The sequence below is a fragment of the Lingula anatina genome, chromosome 10 (assembly GCF_051362555.1).
Source record: "Lingula anatina isolate TDL-2025a chromosome 10, LinAna3.0, whole genome shotgun sequence".
In the NCBI taxonomy this organism is placed as follows: domain Eukaryota; kingdom Metazoa; phylum Brachiopoda; class Lingulata; order Lingulida; family Lingulidae; genus Lingula; species Lingula anatina.
In genome coordinates, this window is record NC_141776.1 from 14176320 (window position 1) to 14196731 (window position 20412).

At 38.6% G+C, this 20412-nt stretch overlaps 2 protein-coding genes across 2 annotated transcripts in view; one reads left to right on the plus strand and one right to left on the minus strand.

The window, feature by feature from the left end:
- Positions 1-2721: 2721 nt before the first annotated feature.
- On the plus strand, positions 2722-8173 carry LOC106163375 (uncharacterized). Its single transcript, XM_086997095.1, has 6 exons — positions 2722-3061; positions 3544-3627; positions 5506-5596; positions 5916-6030; positions 6546-6684; positions 6803-8173. Exons 1-6 carry the CDS (start codon positions 2821-2823, stop codon positions 7516-7518), a joined length of 1386 nt encoding a protein of 461 aa, XP_086853221.1. The 5' UTR covers positions 2722-2820; the 3' UTR covers positions 7519-8173.
- A 1-nt stretch (position 8174) lies between these two features.
- Positions 8175-20412, minus strand: part of LOC106170847 (atrial natriuretic peptide receptor 1-like) — a 33565-nt gene continuing 21327 nt past the window's right edge. Inside the window, exons 17-20 of the mRNA XM_086997094.1 lie at positions 11851-12025; positions 11408-11506; positions 10915-11006; positions 8175-10630 (exon numbers count right to left, since the gene is read on the minus strand). Coding sequence (XP_086853220.1) covers positions 10523-10630; positions 10915-11006; positions 11408-11506; positions 11851-12025 — 474 coding nt within the window. The 3' untranslated portion in view covers positions 8175-10522. The remainder of the gene's footprint in view (positions 10631-10914; positions 11007-11407; positions 11507-11850; positions 12026-20412) is intronic.

Below are 20412 nucleotides of genomic sequence, written 5' to 3' on the forward strand. Positions count from 1 at the left end.
TGTTTTCCTTTTCTAAGGTTGCTTTCTTTTCTAATTTTTTTTAGATCTGGCAATCTAGCCAAATTCCTTTATACATGTAACTATGTATGCGCCCTTTCTTTTATTGGCTTTTTTGTACTCGATAGAGATTTAGCAGATATTTTAAAATTATTCTTATTAGCCTTGCAAGGATATGCACTGGAGTCACGCAATGGTATAATTTCCTCTGAATTTTTTAAATATTAGTCTTCATTTCATAACATTGGCACCAAATGAATGGGGTAAAAGTATACAGACGTGATGAAGAATTTAAAATTACGCAATTCAGTGATAAATTAACGTAATATATATGTCATAAAAATATGACATTGTATAATTGTATCTTTAACCTGTAGATAGTCTAGAAAATACAACTTAATTTATTATGTTGGATGAGGCACGAGTTTTCTTTTTTTAAGAATCAGAGGAATTGAACGAGGCGTTTTGTCTGCGATTTTCATAATAGAAATTAATGTATCAACTCTGCTCAAGTCTTTGAAGCAGGTATGGCACCTTTTTTGTCATCCTGATTCAGCTTCTGTCGAAGGTTTCATCTACATAGCAACCAATCCTAAAAATACTGTCCGCTTTCAATTAATACGCATCTTCCAAAGGGCTATCCTCTACCAGATTAATAATGTTCACTTCTCTCTGACAGCAAATGACTGTATCATGAATTAACAAGAGACGTGTCTGTGAATATGTAATAATAAATCAATCTGTCACGCTGGTGGGTCAAAGAAAATACGACTTAAAACCAGTATTTTTGTTAAGTTGATTTAATATAAAACTGCACAATTTCAGTACTACTTACAGCTACAGTGAAATGATTTTAGAAGTAAAATTAGCAGGGTTAAGACAAAGCCTAAAAGTTATGGCCTAAATGATATTAAGAGATCATTCCCAGAAACTAGCTTACTAGCTTTAGATCGAACTATCTCAGAGCGGGTCCTCGCTAAATTGCAGTCGACTTTAGCGGCTTAGACTGCATTCCCATAGATTGAGATCGACCCATCTGGATCAATCTAACTCCCTGGGGGTTCACGCTAAATTGCTGTCAGTCGAGCGCGCACGAAAGTTAATTACCCCCTTACAGGTTTTAGTAGGCGGGACAGACATTTAAGCCGGTTAAGCTGACAGTAATCCACGGGGATAGATGAATCTAAAATCTGTGGGAATGCAGGCTTAGATGTCTGTAACGCCTACGTATACTGAACCTGAAAGGGGGTAATCAATTACCGTTTAGCAGCTTTAGCAGCTTTAGCAGGCGAACCAGACATCTTAGCCAATTAAGCTGAAAACAATTTAGCGAGAAACCCTGGAGATGGATCGATCCTCTTAGATCGATTAAGGGATGGGAAGCTAGTCTAAGATGATGATAAAATCTGATACGCGTCTTCAATAGCTTTCCGTTGTCATGACACCATGACAAGTGCTAGTCGCAGGCCAATACGAAAGTCAAGGTGACAGACAAAACAGTTAGAATTCAAGGCGAGCACTGATGCAGGCGGTGGAAGGGGGGGGGGGTCCGGACATAATTTCTGACAGTCTTCCAAATTATCTTTGTTGATCCATTCTTCATTTTTGACCGTCTTTCGACAAGAAAATTTTTAAAAATTAGATACCCATCAATGTAAAATTGAAAAATCTAACCGTCTTCCGGAAGACCTAGATATGAAGACATTACAAAATTATAAAGCCAAGTTAAGGATGAAGTTAAATTTAAATTCCGTCTCAACTGACATGTTTTAAGATCATAGGAAAAGTCACTTCCCACATCATCATTGTGCATAGGCAGGCAATTCCATAGAATGAGGGTAGTTAATCAAGCAGCAATTACAAACGCAATGAAGTTGGCTGTAACATGGGGACATATACGGCTAACTTTTACCTCTAACATGGTTAAAACTAAACAGTTTTAAAGATTATCGTATGGCAAGCTGAGGATCAGTGAAGTTCTATGAGAATTAACGTATATCATGTAGTCTCCGTGACGGGTGCGTTGCAACATTTTGCACAGCCTGCATATTAAGTTACTCTTTGAGATGCTCTAAGTGGTCAAAAACATGTAGTAAGCAGTTGTTAAAGACAAAAAGAGACGTTACAAATGCTTGTATGTGCTGTACCATGTCGTTTTAGTCTTAAACGTGATATTTTATTGAGTTTTTTGTGAGGCCACGGAAAGCTAATTTACTTATTTATCAACTCACTAGTTAATTAATGTACTAATCAATTAACTACGTTTTGATTAATTTAACTTCACGATGATGTAGCCCATCACTGTTCAGACTTGAAAATAAAATCAAAATCACTCCATTATTTTTAGCATGTTATTCCTAAAATGTAGGAAACTAAATAAAATTACAAATAATTACCTGTCAAATATAATCCCAGTAATCAAACTTGGTCCCAGTTTCTTAAAATCCCACCAAAATCAACCTTTAACCGAGATACTGCCCCCAAAGCAGAGCGTGTGCCTGTTTATTTTATTTCAGTCTATTTATTTATTTTAAAACAAAATCGATAACTCTGCCTTTAAAATAATTCATCACGGCGCACAACTGGAACAAATGGCCCCATATCTAATAAGTTACGGTTCTACCACGCGTCATTTAATGGACTGAAACCACACGTTTTTCGTGCTTTATTCAACAAGGTGACATTTGAAAGATGTACATAAGTCGTCGTTTTCGAAGCTTTAACTTAAACAGACTCAAGCGAATATTGAGTCTGGTGCAGGTTGAATACATTCTTCAAAGCTGACCACGGTGAGACGGGTAAGTTGAGAGACGAACTGCAACCATGAAATTGTCTCTATTTCTTGCCTCCGCGCTTTTGGCTCTTTTAGCGTTAGAGCAGGTGGATACCAATGATGCCAATGATGCCAATGAGACAGACAAGATACCACCCGGAGTGAAGTTTGTGAGAGAAAAAATTCCCAAGAACCGAAGACTAAAGTACATGAAGAAGGAAAATCCCGCAGAAATAAGAAAGATAATGAAGGAAAAAGGGCTGATAGACATCTCCGAGGAGAAAGGTTTAGGTAAGTTTCAAACATTTGTCAAGCAAGAAAATGTTATATTCCAAGTAGAAGTAGACTTAGTCATTCTGAGGACAAAGTTAACCAAAGTCTGTCACATTGGGCGAGTGGGCGGTGGCTCTCCATTTAATTTTTTCTCAACATTATTGTTTCTGTTGCAAACATTATACCTCTACCAAATTATGCTTAATTTATACTTAGCGTTAAAAAGAATTTTGATTTTTTTGAAAAAGAAAAATTCCATCTGCTTGAAACGCAATTCTTCATATCGCTTTGAAAATCCAATTTTAAATTAAGCACTACTGGGTTTTTATATATAATTGTACTACCAGCACTATCATATTGATATTTGATTTAATAAATTTATCAAAGTTTTAGTGGATTTCATGTTGTTCGGTGTTATTTATTTGTCATAAGTATGTTAAATCAATAGTTTGTATTTCGTGTACCGCTGGCGATTGATATCTTGTAATTATTATTTCTAGTGCGGCTGATCACTGCTAAGGATGGTTCTAACGTTCCCAACCAGTATATTGCCCGTCTTAAGCCTTGTGGAAAGTATGGAAAAAGTAGGTGCACCACAAAAAAGTTAGGAATATTTCAGTTAGTACAATTAACTTAATTTTTGTATCGCTGTGTACAAAGAAGACTAGAAAATTTATTTTAAAAATATCAAAATACCTGATAAATGATTAAATAGCCCCGCACGAAAATGCAGTAGTATCGAAGTAGCAAAGAAGCATTAACGCAGTAGAGGTGTGGAGCATATTTGCAGTAGAAATGCAGTATAGCGTACTGCAATTCTACTTCAAAAATTACATAGGGTTGTACAGAGGAGGAGCGTTAATGCAGTAGATTAGCAGCATGATAGAAGCATGTTTCAATTATGCTAATTAGCTCCCACATCGAAGTAGATTTGAAGCATGTTTGCAGTATAATTGCAGTAGTCTACTGCGCTGGAGTATCTACTTCGTTTTTGTGCGGGGCAGTACTGGGTTACTGGAACGTATTGTCTAAAACTACATGTATATGTATTAGGGGAATTTTATAGGAAAAGTGATTAGGGTCTGATCCCCATATATCACGTGGAACAAATTTTAGTATTGTTATCAAAAGTTATCAATTTTTGGCCCAAAAAAGTGAAATAATTGACCAAAATGACGTTTCTCAAGACTGTCTGTAGAGACACTCAATTTCTAATACCTACTCAATCTGTGTATTTTTTTCATGACGTATATAATTTAGTAATGTTGTGGCAGGATTGAGTGGGTTCCAATGTGATTTAGTTCAGGTTAGGGTTGTACTCGAAGTATTGGGATAAGTGTATGGAACGAATTGCATCTGCACAAAGAAATGGGGAATGCATTGTGGTTTCTATTGGATTAAAATATGTGTGCAAGACACTGTATTTATGCCTCAGAAAAGCACAAAGGAGACATTTTTGTAACCTAGTCAATTATTTATTACTAAATGATACGTTTTACCCAACCAAAATATTTTTGTGAGACATATCTAAAGCCAAATTTGAAAATTAAACCCAATTTCCACCCGAATAGATGGCGAAAATCTAGCAATTTATCTAAAAACGGAGTAAGTAAAACATATACATGTAAGCGTATAACAAATTATTACCTGCATGCGGATGTGTCCACTCTCTGGTGCAATGTAGTGTTACCTATCACTTTTATGTACCAAAAATCGATTATTAACCCTTATCTTATAATCAATATATATATATATATATATATATATATATATATATATATATATATATATATATATATATATATATCCCAGGCCCAGTCCCGATCCAGGTATATTCTAAATCCATTAATCTCAATATGGCATAATGCGTTAATTGTTAAAAGCAGCACAACTTTATATATCAACTAATTTACAGGTTAGAAGACGGTTACCAGTAGATTACCAGAGTTTCACTTGTAAGTAGATACAAAAAAATAACATTTTGATATGGGAAATTTATCATATCATGTAACAAGGTCACCAGTCCCAATTCAGACAGATTCATATATAATTGAGCATAATTTGCATTTTTAAAAGCAGGATCTAATAAGAAAGGTGCATGTAATTAATTTACAGGTTAGAGACTAATTTACAGATGGAGGCCAGTTTGTGTTAGTGTCCTTTGCAGTGGTATATTCGCTAATGGTTTAAATGGAATATTCCATTTCATCTGCTTTCTTTGATCAAGTTATATGGCAATCAGACCTTACTTACAAGTGGAACTGAAGTGGATATGGAATTTTGCTGCTTTTAACAATTTATGCATTATGCCATATTGGGACTGGAATTGAGAATATGCTTGGATTGGGAGTCTGCGATATATATATATATATATATATATATATATATATATATATATATATATATATATATATATTAATTGTACAGTTACAAAAACAATGTCGATTTTACACCCATTTCAGTTCGCAAAATCTTGAAAGGAAGAGGTTCCCAAAAAAGAGTGAAGTTCAACAACAAAGATAACTACGTCATACTGAGGAATATAAGTGATAGGTATGACATGTAAACTCATTCCTTACCAACTAAGGCTTTATTTTAGTTCCGATTATAATGTCATTTTTATTAACGTAATAACTGTTATAAAGAATTTGATTTTTTTTTCACATCTTTAATACAATACATGTATGTACAATATCTTCATTTACATATTTATGCAATTTTATTTTACAGATACCACATATAAAATTTATCAATTTTAATTTTTTTTGCGGGAGACATTCCACACAAACGATCTTTATTTATATATATTTATTTATATAGTCCGACTTGTGTGTTGTTTTACTGTTGCTGAAGTTTTTCTAATTTTCAACAGTGACCTCCAAAAGCTTCGCCAACTTACTGACGTCTTTGAGGAAATCGAACAAGATAAAAGAATGCCCCTTGGTCGTAGTCATTGTGAAGGGTATTTCAGGGCCGACACTACATGGGTAACTGTTTCTCTCTTCAACAGACCCTCCTAGCTGTAGTATTACTTTCTAAATTGGTCGATTGTCATTTAACCAAATTTAGAACAGCTATAGGGGACTGAGGTGGAGAGTTTGTCAGTTTGAGAGAATTCATACTCGCATTGTGTTTTGTGCGCTTGTATACCTTTTTAACGTTTCATAGTTTATCCGTCAAACTCCTTTCTGAGTACACATTGCTATGTGTCATTTTTTATAAGTATGTAAGTGTTTTAAGAAAAGATATAATATAAGGGATAAAATCTCAGTTTAAGATAGGCGAAAAAATTAATGTTATTTCGATACTGAAGACCTGGATTTTTTTACATTGTTATGACTTCTTTTCCTTTTAACTATCTTGAATTGTTCATAAGATTTTTTATATTAATGCATGATTTACTAATTAACAGTCAATTAATCAAACTAAAGACTATAAAATGATATCATGTTTTGGTAGAAGAAGGATTCCTATTGATATGGCGTTGCTTCTTTTGATTCAGAATTTAGACAGAATCGACTATTATTATCGGAATGATGACCGTTTTGCTACCTGGGCGCTCGGTTCTGGTATAGACGCATACGTCATGGACTCTGGAATTAACCCTGATCACGCTGACTTCGAAGGAAGAGTGTCATCAGGTATGTGAAATTAAACAGAATATACATGACAAGGAGGTGGGCTGAGAGAGATAATGAATACAAAATTAGAAGAAAGGAGCCCTATCCTCGTCATTTTAAAAAAAAATTGTTATTTCAGGCTGGCATGCAAGTCGTTTTTCCAATAGTAGAGACTACGATGGCCATGGTACCCATGTGGCCAGCACCTTGGGAGGTAAAACCTATGGAGTAGCCAAGGAGGTGAACCTCATCCCCGTCAAAGTATGCGGCCCTAAAACGTGTGATTATGCGGACATGGTGGAAGGACTTTATTGGATAAAGTCACGTGTTCAAAAATACAAGCGTCTATCAGTTGTTAATATGTCAATCTGGGGTCCGTATTCATCCTATTTAAATGACGCTGTATACGCAGTATTGTATGCAGGCATCCCAGTGGCTGTTATCGCTGGTAATGACGACCAGGAAAATGCATGTTATAAATCCCCGGCAAGCGTAAGATGGGCCCTCACAGTTGGCGCCACCGATGAAAATGATTACGTGGCTTCATTTAGTAACATCGGACATTGCGTCGACATTTACGCTCCAGGGACGAATATAAGGGCCGCCTACTACGCACACAAGTACGGTTGGCTTGAGATGGGTGGGACGTCAATGGCGTCCCCTCTCGTCGCAGGTGCAGTGGCAGGAATGTTGCAGGTTTTCCGAGACGCTGGGTATTATAGAGTCCCGTCGATAAGCCTTGTTGATGACATCAACTATAACATTATCAAGTTTGCAGAGAAGGGCACAGTGAGGGGTCTCCCGTCAACAAACAACAACAATGTTATGCTTCAAACCATGTGCCTTACTACCTGAACCTGACCTCCCAACATTCTACAAATGAACGATAAACATACTAGATGACTGCAGTAGCTTCTTAAAACTTTACTTTGATATATCTTCCTGGAAATGTGGTCTGCTTTCAATGTTTCTAATAGTTAATTGTCATAGATTTTCTTGGTAATATGTTTTAGGAAGTAGTGAGGTTAAGAAATCTACAGAAGTTATAATAGGAGTTTCTTAGCGGAATGCTACAGGTAGGTTGGAACAATTCCTTCTGCGCTGGTTATATTAACAAGCATATCAACTGCTTAGGACGTATAGAACCAGAATACACAGATGTGTTTGGACCTTTAGATTTATTTTTAATGGACTATCGTTTTAACAAAATATCCTGTCTACAAGTTTTAAAACTCGGTGTTTTTGACGTCAAGTATTTTAAGGGTGCGGGGTGATACTGATGACGTTAGAACGTTTGCATGTCATCTATTATTCACGAATATACACAACCTTTTAGTGCAGCAGCCAGTTTGCATTAATCTAGCTTCCCTGATATAGTTTGAAGAGGCGCTTCTAACTCTCAATAGCGATATTCCACTTGTGAAATTAAATGTCAGATTTATAAAGCACGCTAGGTGGCGTCTTATTTCTGTCCTGTAATTCAACTGCTAATAAAAAAATGCACGCAAAAGTTTGTAAGTTTAACGTTTTTACTTTTCTATCGACACTGAATTCTGTTCTGCAATTGAAAGACATTAATTAAGTGATAAAATTATAACTTATTTGTTAAATACCTGCGGTTTTGTTACAAACCTCGCAATTCAAGATCACACGAATATGCAGTCATTAAAGACCGCTAGATGGCATTAATTTCTACCTCACGACCGTAGAGTAATAACGATGTTTAATGATGACAATAACAATTGTAAAATAATATTTTGGAAAGTATGTCCGAAGGAATATGCTGAATAGTCGAGATTTTACTAGACACGATGCCGAGATAAGTTTCATGGGATACTTTACTCTTTTAATTCTTTTTGATATTATACTATATAGCTAACTAACAAATAAGACAAACACACAGAGATCCATTCAAGTCTCGTGTGACATTATATTATACGACGTCTCCTTTCTAACCGACATACTTGCGACGTTTCCAACGCCCAAAAAGGGGAGAGGTAGAATTCTTCGTCTTTGAGGAAATTTTACCCCAAGTATTCTGACATACAATGTGTGGCGATCGTGTAAACTGAACGATATTTAACATGTGTAAACGTACAAAGGCAATTCAAGTGATTATGTATATCACATATTTTAACCGCAACGCTTGAAATATATTGCATTTTCCTATTATGTATTTGAGTAAATTGGACATTCCTGCTAATTCATAACTTTACAGCGTTTCAGTCCAGGATTCTGATTAACACGTGTACATAGACTATAATCATAAGCATGAAAAAATCTGCAATTTGAACATAAGTTTAAAAGGTATAAAAAACGATATATTAAAAATTAAGTTATGCATGCAAATGTCTTTTTTAATAACATGTTACCGAAAGTTTCACTTATTAACCCTTAAGTGACCGAGTGGGGTCATTTACGACCCCAGCCATATGATTTAATGTGCCATCTCTTTATTTTTTATTCGAATTTTCTTTCCTTGCAGAGTTTGTCAGTCTACTTATCCTTCACACTTTCACAGTTTTTTTGTAGGGATCAACCAATTAGTGTGGCGTATTACATCAAAAATTCTTGTGGGGTCATTTATGACCCCAAAGAGAAGCATTGGTTTTTACATATTAGTTTTTAAATTTTATTCAAATGTTTTGCCCAAGCAACACTGACAGGAAAATGTCACATGCATGTGCTTCATGCAACCAGCCAGTGTGCCCAAAACATAGGCACAAATAAGTGGTTTGTGAAGATTGTGCTTGAAGTGTTACTAATAGTGCATCGCTGAATCTAATCTCAGTAGCTTAATTTGTTGGAACTTGTTCTCATAACTGGGTCTCTCATTTTGACGGTTACAATTTTCGGGTATTTCTGAAATCTAAATAATTCTGTCGATATCATATTATACATATATTAACAAATTGTCTGTGTGGATTTTGTTTTATACACAGCTGATGTAGTAACATACATGTAGGTTGACTGAATGTGTTCTGAGTAGTATGACTTCCTTACCAGCATTAGGGTATTTCCTACTCAGCAAGTCAGCTAATTATTCTTATTGAAGTTAGCAGGATGCTATCTCAACATAAATCAAAATATTTTTACTCAAAGTAATTTTGTAATGTACTTTTTTCATTTAGTGTGGCAAATAAAAAGAGAAATATTTCTGCAAGTGAAAACTGACAAGGACTGTCTAAATACCGGTGTAATGTTGTTCTTAAAATGTGTGCTTGGTTATTTCATGCAATAAAAGTATTATTACCAAATACTTATTACATTAGATCATTATAAAATACTTGTCTTAAATCCTGGGAGTAGTATGGGTGTGATAAAGCATCAACAGCCTTTTATAATAAGGACCCCTGTAGAGAGCACAATGGGGTCATAGATGACCCCACTTGGTCATTTCAGTCAGTAAAATAGCTTGGTCTCTTGAGGGTTAAAGTAATTTGTCCCGAGAGGAATTCTTAGTGTACTTCTCGGCTTGAAATTCATAAATAACAGGGTCGTATTCATCCAAGCGCGTAGGTTTTCTCGATAGTTTCTTATGAGATGTGAAAACATTTGTCCATCTGAAGCAATACAGACATCTTCATGGACTTATGATAACATTATATACAATTAAATTGCATTATGCTAGTCATGTGCACCACAATAAAGTCTGCTACTTCAGTCTGCAAATAGGATCATTGGTTTCAACTGGCACTTTGCTTGTACAAAAACGGCGACAACATCTGGTTTCAAGTTTTCTCATGTTATATTTTCAATTCTCAAAATTTCTTCGAGCCCCAACGTAGTGCTATACAATACATTTTAACGTGTTTCATTTGTGCTTGGTTTTATTTGATCTGGTGCACTCCTCAACGTCTTATTTGAACTCGTGTTCTTCTAAGGTGGCGGCAAGTGTCGGATCAGGAAGAGGCTTGGTGAACCCGTCCTTTCCTTGGAGCCAGAATGTCAGCATGGGATCCTTGCCCTAGATTGAACATAAAAGACCACACTGTCAATATGATTCACAATAGACTGGAAGATACCTCGTAACTTGCAACGCACCGATTTGAAATTAATTCTGCTGAGAGTCTATGTAGTTGTTCAAAGTTACTGTATGTATATATATATATATATATATATATATATATATATATATATATATATATTTTTTTTTACATGTGAAAGTATTTTGATTAACTTTCACTGCATACGACTCTTAAAAAACAATTTGGCAGGCAGACGGTATAAAACATAATCCAAAAGGCGTACCTTCATTTGTACCTCTCCTCTGGCTTCCAGTGTGAAGCCACCTATCACTTCCAAAAGATTGGCCGTGGTGGGACTGACATGTATCCGTAACGCTAAGTGAAAGAATATAGAACATAGAATATAGAACATAGCATCAATACGGAAGCCAACTTAGGCTTCGTTCACATGCAATGTCTATTTTCTAAATTCTATTTTCTATTCGCGCTATCTTATGATCACGGTCTGTGCACTGAATATCCCGCCGCGTAATTACTGGCAGCGCGAGCCAGTTACTTATCGTAACTTATAGTAACTGGCTCGCGCTGCCAGTAATTACGCCGCGGGATATTCAGTGCACAGACCGTGATCATAAGACATACCGAAAATAGAGAATAGAATTTAGAAAATAGACATTGCATGTGAACGAAGCCTTATACTAAACAAAGCAAATCGATTATAAGGTGATAAAGCAGTGTCCGCAAATGAACGTCACAGGACCGAGTACAACACTTACCTAACCCGTTAGACTCCAAACGAGAGGCGGTGTTAACCGTGTCTCCAAATAAACAGTATCTCGGCATCTTTAATCCCACCACGCCTGCCACTACGGGACCTACAAAAATGATTAACTCATAGTTTCTAAAATGTGTTAAAATGTTGTATCACATTTACATATTAACATGTATCTTCGTAATTTTCCTCGGTAGCTTATACTGTAACAAGGTTGGTTATGTCAAGATCATCTCTTCAATCACTCCACCAACACAAACCATTGCTGTAATGTATTAACAGTAATGGTATAATAATAGTGAACACGCACTTTAAACATTTTTAGCGAAGATTTCAGTAAGATTATCATTATGAATTATACAACGATATTCAAAATGCTAATTATGCGTATATACTTGAGAGTTAATATCTTGTATATTTGAACATACCACTTATTAGTCAATGTACCTGTATGTATCCCTATTCGAACTTGTAACTGCTTCCCGGGCCTGTGCTTGATCTTGAAACCGGAGAGAGAACTGAGAATGTCCAGGGACATGGTGGCTATCTCCCCGGCATGCTGGTGCCCGTTACGATGAGGTAGCCCGCTAACGACCATGTAGGCGTCTCCTATCGTTTCTACCTGGAATTAATGGTGCAAGGAGGTTGTTAAATGCCAATATCAATAACATACACATTGATTTTGTTATTATTATATTATTACTGAACTAAATATAATGTTTTTTTTTTATTCCTGTATTATATTATTCCAAACAGCCTTCTGATGTATACCTTGAATCAAGTATGTGTACATGGGACTATAAGTCATGTTCCCATATTGTTGATTTTAGTTCATCAGTGTTAAAGGTATGTTGATGTATTTTTACAATAAACATGATATTGTGGTGCCACCCTTCACAGGAATTATTCAATGTGGCAGCATAAACAATAGGCAGGGTTTTTTTCCTACCAACGCCTCTAGATTAACCCCTAAATGAGATTACAGTGCTACCAGATCACCTTCTCAATGTAATTATGTAATAAATGTTAACGTAAGCCTAAATACTTAAAAGATATATTGTAACCCGGCTGGTTACTTAATCCTGAGCGGGTAGCAAACTTGAAAACACCGAAGACATCAATGGTAGCTCATGAAGATCTTTATTTGCTGACGGGCTACAATCTGGCACGCAGGCAGGGACAGTCACGACGATCTCCCGGGGTCTCTTTCCCACTAACTGAGAAGCCCTCATTTTATAGGGAATCGCTCTAAGTCCTGCGTGTCCAATCACTATCACTAAATGTGTGTAATTTATAGGAATAATAAGGGAACTAAAGGTAACATACGTGATTAATAGGAAGTATCAGAAAACTAAATACAGGGACTATATTACATTTCATAGTAGCCCTGAACACGGATATGTTCTCCGGGTAGGAAGGTTACATAACGCTCGGACCTGGGAATGGCCTCAACTGAAATTTCCCCAGGTGTAGTGACTGTTTTTGGTGGAAGAGATCAAAAGAGCGAAATGACTATAATGAGGCCAAAGTATTTCTACAATTTTAGAGTCGGCACCGGGTTTCCATTTTCTGTCATCTGAAAGGGGTGTATCTTCAATTACTTAAATAAATTACTCTACTGAGATATTTGTTTCTAATTTTGGTTTCTCTTCCGTGATTGAAAATGTGATTTAAAGGCAGAGACAAATTGTATAACACTACCGTGTTATATGACCTTCCGTCCGCGAGAAGTTTGGCCTCCGGCCAAAACAAAAACACTAGAAAACACTTAAAAACTATAAGTAAAGAAACACAACAAAAGTGGTTAAGTTGATAACAGTTGGAGATTCCTGGCGTGGACAAATGACCATCAAATAAAGAATCACGTTCAGGAGTGCGGCATCATAAAAGATAGTAATGGAAAATAGACGTGATTAAAAATAAGGACATCTCATATACATATTTATAGCTAAGTAAAGTCCATTAAACCAGTATACATTAATATGCATTAATAAAGAGTGACACAATAAACACTAGAAATAAACATCAAGTAAGTTCATAACGAAAAATGCATTTAACCGGTAAAATACTATATCCAAAGAGTTAAGGAATAGGCATGAAATAAGGTTGTTATATGTCGCAGAATAAACTTTGCCCCTACAATAAATATGTCTTTGATATAGTACTAAATCATTAAATTATTAAATTATTAATCATTAAAAAGCACGAAAAACGTGAAGACTGAAGGCAAGAAGTTACCTAAACAAGAATATCAAGTGCTTCAATCCGCAATTTATATAGGAAATAGTTATACCCAATGACTTTAAAAGGGACAAAGAAAGTTGGGAGACTCTTTACGGTAAAATCAGGCATGGTTAATTCATACGTATGAGACCAAAATTCAGCGGAAGGCAATATCTTCCCTATAGGTGTAAATACATATGGTACCGTAATTAACGCGGTGGATAACTTTATCTTCATGGTATAACGCTTTCGTAACGGGTATCATCATCATCAACAAGCTGACTATGCAAATCTTCGGCAGTAACTTAAACCTAGACAGAGGTTTCGATGGTACATACTGTGAGGTGACTCTCATGCGTGCATCAGTTTCATCTTTTGAAGAGATAAGTGCGTGTTAGTAGAAAGTAGAGTAGCCGGCTCAGATGAAACGGATGACGCTAGGAATCCCTCATGTGGGCCCACTAGTATGTAAATCATCTAATTTCGAATTTGGTACTGATAATTACTATGAACATGTGTGCGTGTCACCGAACGCACGGAGAATCTCGAGCGCCCGAACTGTTATCTTCATGTCGCAAATACGTGTTTAAGGTGCATGAGCGCGAAACTGTAACATTAATCTTTGAAGTACTTGTCTAATCAAACTTTATCGCAATTTTCATAAGAATACATAGCATGTGGAATAGATGCTAAAGGGACGGCAATTGTTTCTTAATCACTGCTATAATAAGTTCGTGACGTACCGCTGATTACCGTATGACCAGGAAAATCAGTAGGGGTAGAATAAACCATGATATAACAGGTTTAAAATATCACATTGAAATAGCTGGGACCGTTAAACTCGAAATAGGTCTACGTAGAATAATAACCATGCCTAATGAAGGGACTTATCTTTTGCGACTTTTCCCACTGAGGGTTTTATGGATATGGAATTCTCTGATCAAGGAAGGCGCAACGTTAAAGTGGGGCTCCCAAGTTGGGGTATATCCTTTCCACTTCACTAAGTAATGTTTGACGCCGCGTATGTTTTTACACTTCAGTAGCTTTTCAACATCGAACCATTCATCGGGCACTGGGGGTGGCTCATCAGCCGGTGGTGCCGGGGCAGGGTCAGCCTGATTGGGAATGGGTAACGGCTGCTGTGGTCTCAAGGGGCGATCTTGTGGATCTTTGTACAATTTCAACCGATTGGCATGAATGGGTGACGGGTGCGCTTTGTTATTTTTGCAGTCACGCAACAAAAATGTATAACTAGACACTCTGTCTGTTATGTAGTAAGGTCCAACAAATTTTGAAGTCAATTTGGGGCTCTTTCCCGGTTTGACACGTGACCACTTCAACAATACTCTGTCACCTATATGGAAAGGGGGCGGATTTGCTGTGCGGTCAAAATTACGCGTGTATTTTCCTTGTGCGCGTAATCTATTGTCGTGGGCTATCTTTCGTGCTGTTTCCAAATTTCTTTGAATATTGTCAATGTAATCTTCTACGGAGGAAGGCAAGTGATCCGGGGGTTTCAGAATGGACTCAAGGGGGGTGTTCATTTCTCTCCCAAACATTAAATGAAAAGGGGAAAACTCGGTCGATTCTGTAGCTGGCGTTGCTCTGAGAGCCATCATAACTCCTGGAAGAATGGAAGGCCAGTTATCCTGGGCTTCATTGCAATAAATTCTAAGGGATTGCGCAATGGATTGATTGTTTCTTTCAACGACTGCGTTTGAGGCCGGGTGATAGGCTGAGGTTAGTGAACGTTTGACATGAAACAGGTCACTCAATGTCTGGATCAACAGGGACGTAAAATTCCGACCTCTATCGGACACAATCACTCGGGGCGCTCCAAAACGACAAAAGATTTCAGAGTACAAAACGTGAGCTATTTCCTCAGCAGTTTGAGTTCTGAGAGGGAACGCTTCTGGCCAAGCTGAGAAAGAACAGACCACTAAAAGAATATACTTGTAACCTTCTGTCGATTTAGGTAAGGGACCCAGTATGTCCATATGTAGTCTGTCCCACACACCTACAATGGGAAGGGGTTGTAACGGAGCAGGCCGTTGACCGTGATGACGTTTCGCCTTTTGACAGGGTTCACATGTTTTGACATATTGCATAATTTCAGAGTACATGCGAGGCCAGTAGAATCTGTGCCTGATCAACTCATAACTCCTATCAAAGGCAAAATGAGCACCTGCTGCTAAGCTATCATGATATGCGTGTAAAACATCATCCCTGTAAGGTGTAGGCACCGCTAATTGGCGTATAATTTTCTTGTCTGCCAAACTAGCGTTCTTTGATCGAGGTTGATAAATATGGAACAGGAGATCACCATCCATTATGTACTGGTCAGACTCATAGACCGTTTTCCTCGCCAATTTGGGATCGCTAGGTAGCGTGTCTGTCTCAAGGTAACTGATTATGTGTTGAAAATCAGCGCATTGTCTTTGAGCAAGGGCTAATTGAGATAAACTATCTTTGTCTGAGTGACTAATAGCGGAGAAAACATCAGGTTGTGTTTCACTAATGATCTCAGTAAGGATATGAACAGTAGATGACGGAATTGGAGGTTGCTCAACTATGGTGCGCACGGGCGCCTCGTTTTCATCTTTGGCTTTCCCTAGCAACGGGGAATCATCATCGGTGACTTTGGGGACTGGGGCATCATAATCTCGGCGGGACAAAGCGTCAGCGGGATTTTTGTCACCAGGGCGATGATGAATTGTGTAATCATACTCTTGTAAAGCTAAGGCCCATCTAATCAAACGAGGGGTAGTATGCTTAACTTGTTTCAGCCATTTCAAAGCCTGATGATCTGTGTAAATGACGAATGGCTGATTCAGTAGATACGTTTGATACGTTCTCACTCCTTCAAGCACAGCTAAGCATTCAAGTTGCGTAATTGGGTACAGTTTCTCAGCTGGAGTTAATGAGCGGCCACCATAGCATATGACCGTTTCCCTTCCTGAATCATCTAATTGCCCTAATATGTAACCAAGAGCGTGACCTGACGCATCAGTCGTTAGGATGAAAGGTTTGGACATGTCGGGGAACTTCAGAATAGGCGGGTTAATAAGCCTATGCTTGAGTGTGGTGAATGCTGTTTCACACTCCTCTGACCATTGAAATTTCACATCTTTTTGCAACAATGCATTGAGAGGTTTTGCAATAGTGCTGAAGCCTTTGATAAATCGTCTGTACCAATTACAGAGACCAAGAAAACTACGCACTTGCTTGACATTTTTGGGTTGTGGGAAAGTTTTCACAGCTTCCGTTTTGGAGGGGTCAACTTCAATTCCTTGTTTTGAAACGTAATGACCGAGATAAAGTACTTTAGGCATGGCAAATGTGCATTTGGATGGTTTTAATTTGAGATTCGCCTGACGAAGAATATGGAAGACTTCTTGGAGGTGCAAAAGGTGTTCCTCGAATGTTTTTGAGTATGAAAGGATGTCATCGATGTAAATGATGACTGATTTCCAATTTAGGTGCCGAAATAAGTTGCTCAAAAGGTACTGATACGAAGAAGGAGCATTTTTCAAACCAAACGCCATACGTTTGAACTGATATTGACCACTATGCGTAACAAAAGCTGATTTTTCCTTTGAATCGTCAGACAAACCTACCGTCCAAAAAGCTGTATTGATGTCCATAAGGGAAAAGTAGGTAGCTTTGGAGTCGGCAACAGAGTCAAAAATGTCCTCTAAACGAGGGAGGGGGAAGCTGATTGTTTTGGTAACGGCATTCAATTTCCGATAATCAATAGCAAATCGAAAATCACCCTGTTTCTTTTTCACTAGGACCACGGGGCTACTCCAAGGTGAAGTAGATGGTTCTATGATATCGTGCCGTAGCATCTTATCTATCTGACGATCAATCTCTGCTTTGGCTTGAGGACTGGCCCTATAAAATCGTTGCGCAATCGGAGGATGCCCATCTGTTTCAATAGTATGTTTGTAGAGGGGAACGTGACCAATTTCAGATAAATCTGAGGCAAAAATGTCTTTGTTGCTACCAATAAGACATAACAGTTGATTCTGCTGATTTTGAGAAAGATGAGTGAGATCAAAGGGAATGCCGAGAGAGAGAGCCGCTTGCTTGTTTTGAGGGGAAGCAGGAGGGATTGGAGGGGCGGGGCTGGAAGTGAAATCAATTTGATTTACCATAGATGAATCAATACGGGACGCTTTGGCCAAAATAGTATTGCGACGTATTGTGATAGCATTAGGAGTCACATTTGCCATACGGTAAAAGCAATATCGCGTTGACAAAGCATTCACTGAAGATGCGCCTAATAACGTAGAAACAATGTTGGTCGGTTCCAATAAAACAAGAGTTGACACTTGGGATTTTAGGTGAACGCGAGAGACATGCACACGTACTAATTGTTCCGTGTGGGGCGCAATGGTGACAGTGGATGTATTGCGTGCGAGGCCCAATTGGTCAGAAACGGTAAAGGGGACTGTAATGTCGGGGTTACGCAAGATCAATTCCTGGGTGGACAAATTGAGAGTGGCTCCATGATTATGGAGGAAATCAAGGCCCAAAATAGCAGGACGAGTGAGTTTTGGTATAACTTGAAAATTGTGAGTAAATTTTGCTTTGCCAATGTAAAATTGGACACGTAACACACCTAAAATATTTTGGGATACACCACCTACGCCTATAATCGTTTTCAAATGAGAAGGCGGAGCTAACTGAGATAGTGAAATACCCATTTTATGCAAAACGTCTTTTGATATACATGAAACAGAAGCACCTGTATCTACCAATGTGTCTATTCTACAGTTTTGTGCCGAAATAAAAATAGAATTTTGTTTAACAGAATTTGACAGTGTACCGACAGCCTTTTCGTTTTTTCGTGCTTTTAACCGTCATTGGCGCCTACCAGAACGGCAGACCCTAGCTAAATGACCAATTCTACCGCAATTTCTACACGTTAAATGAGAAGCGGGGCAAAATTTACGTAAATGCGACATACCACAGCCGTTACAGCTTGGTGTCTCTTGATTCATGGCAAATTGTCTGTTTCCTCTGCGATTCAGCTGTCTGGCTCCAGCACGTCCCTGGAATCGAGGGGGTGGAGGTCCATTGTGAGAGCGGCGTGGTTGCTGGAATTGCCCGTGTGGAATGTACTCAGGGTACGCATTCTGAAAATGAGTAGAGGGGGGTTGGCGCTGAAAATTGGGGTTCTGGGGATATGTCGCCGTAGGCTGCACAGGATTTACTGTGGCCGGTGTCGGGGGAGAAGTTGACAGTTGTGAAATCTTTTCCTTGATTTCGGACAATTGCGTGCTTAGGGCCGTTAACGTGGCAGATGGCGACGATGAAGGTTGAATGGCTGTTTCCGCCTGGCGTGCGCGTGCGATGAGTTCTTCGAAGGTATGGGGCTCATGTTGCGCTACAAACGGTCGTACTTCAGGTAGCAGACCGTGTAAAATGGCTTGAATTGCTTGTTCTTCTGGCAGTTGAACTCTAGCCGCCTCTCGTCGCATTTCTGCAATATAGTCCTGGACTGGTTGGGACGGAGATTGAGTTTTGTGGAAAAGATTGGACACTGCCACCCATTTTGCGCTTTCAGTTGGCCGAAAGCGACGGGTGAAGGCCAATTCAATTGTTGTCATGTCACGGCGGTGCTCTTCTGGTAATGTATCATACCAATCAAGGGCGGCCCCACGCAACAGTAGAGGGAAGGCCGAACGTTGTTGTTCGTCTGACAACCCTCTGTATGCTGCGTAATTTTTAAAATGGGCTAGCCAACGATTGTAATCTTCGTGCGTTGAACCTGTGAATTTCTCAGGCATCAAGTGCGAATCGGCCGTCATATTATCAGCGTGGGCAGGCGGTGGGGGACGTGGGGGGAATTGGTGAATTTCTGGCAGAATCTGCGGGCGTGGAGCTCTCAGTGTCGGAAACGCTGCTCTCTAAAGGCTGAATAACAGTGGGGTCGGTGATATCGTTGAGTTGCGATAATGCTGGTGAAGCGGAGCGGGAAGAAGTCGGTGAGGTGTGTGCCGACGGAGGAGACGTTGGCTCTTTAACGGGAATCGACGTACGTGACTCACCTGCCTTTTTGTGCCTGGTATTTGCTAACGGCGTCGACCAATAGTTTTCTGGCCTGGAAAACATGCGGGGACGTTGCTGTTGGCTCAGCTGCGGGAGAAGGAATCAACCGTGTTCTCCACCACCTTGTAACCCGGCTGGTTACTTAATCCTGAGCGGGTAGCAAACTTGAAAACACCGAAGACATCAATGGTAGCTCATGAAGATCTTTATTTGCTGACGGGCTACAATCTGGCACGCAGGCAGGGACAGTCACGACGATCTCCCGGGGTCTCTTTCCCACTAACTGAGAAGCCCTCATTTTATAGGGAATCGCTCTAAGTCCTGCGTGTCCAATCACTATCACTAAATGTGTGTAATTTATAGGAATAATAAGGGAACTAAAGGTAACATACGTGATTAATAGGAAGTATCAGAAAACTAAATACAGGGACTATATTACATTTCATAGTAGCCCTGAACACGGATATGTTCTCCGGGTAGGAAGGTTACATAACGCTCGGACCTGGGAATGGCCTCAACTGAAATTTCCCCAGGTGTAGTGACTGTTTTTGGTGGAAGAGATCAAAAGAGCGAAATGACTATAATGAGGCCAAAGTATTTCTACAATTTTAGAGTCGGCACCGGGTTTCCATTTTCTGTCATCTGAAAGGGGTGTATCTTCAATTACTTAAATAAATTACTCTACTGAGATATTTGTTTCTAATTTTGGTTTCTCTTCCGTGATTGAAA

Bases quoted from the DNA above. Each gene is read 5' to 3' on its own strand.
- LOC106163375 (XM_086997095.1), top strand. From the start codon at position 2,821: ATGAAATTGTCTCTATTTCTTGCCTCCGCGCTTTTGGCTCTTTTAGCG. The intron at 3,062-3,543 runs GTAAGTTTCAAA...TATTATTTCTAG, and splicing joins CTCCGAGGAGAAAGGTTTAG to TGCGGCTGATCACTGCTAAG. The intron at 6,031-6,545 runs GTAACTGTTTCT...CTTTTGATTCAG, and splicing joins TCAGGGCCGACACTACATGG to AATTTAGACAGAATCGACTA.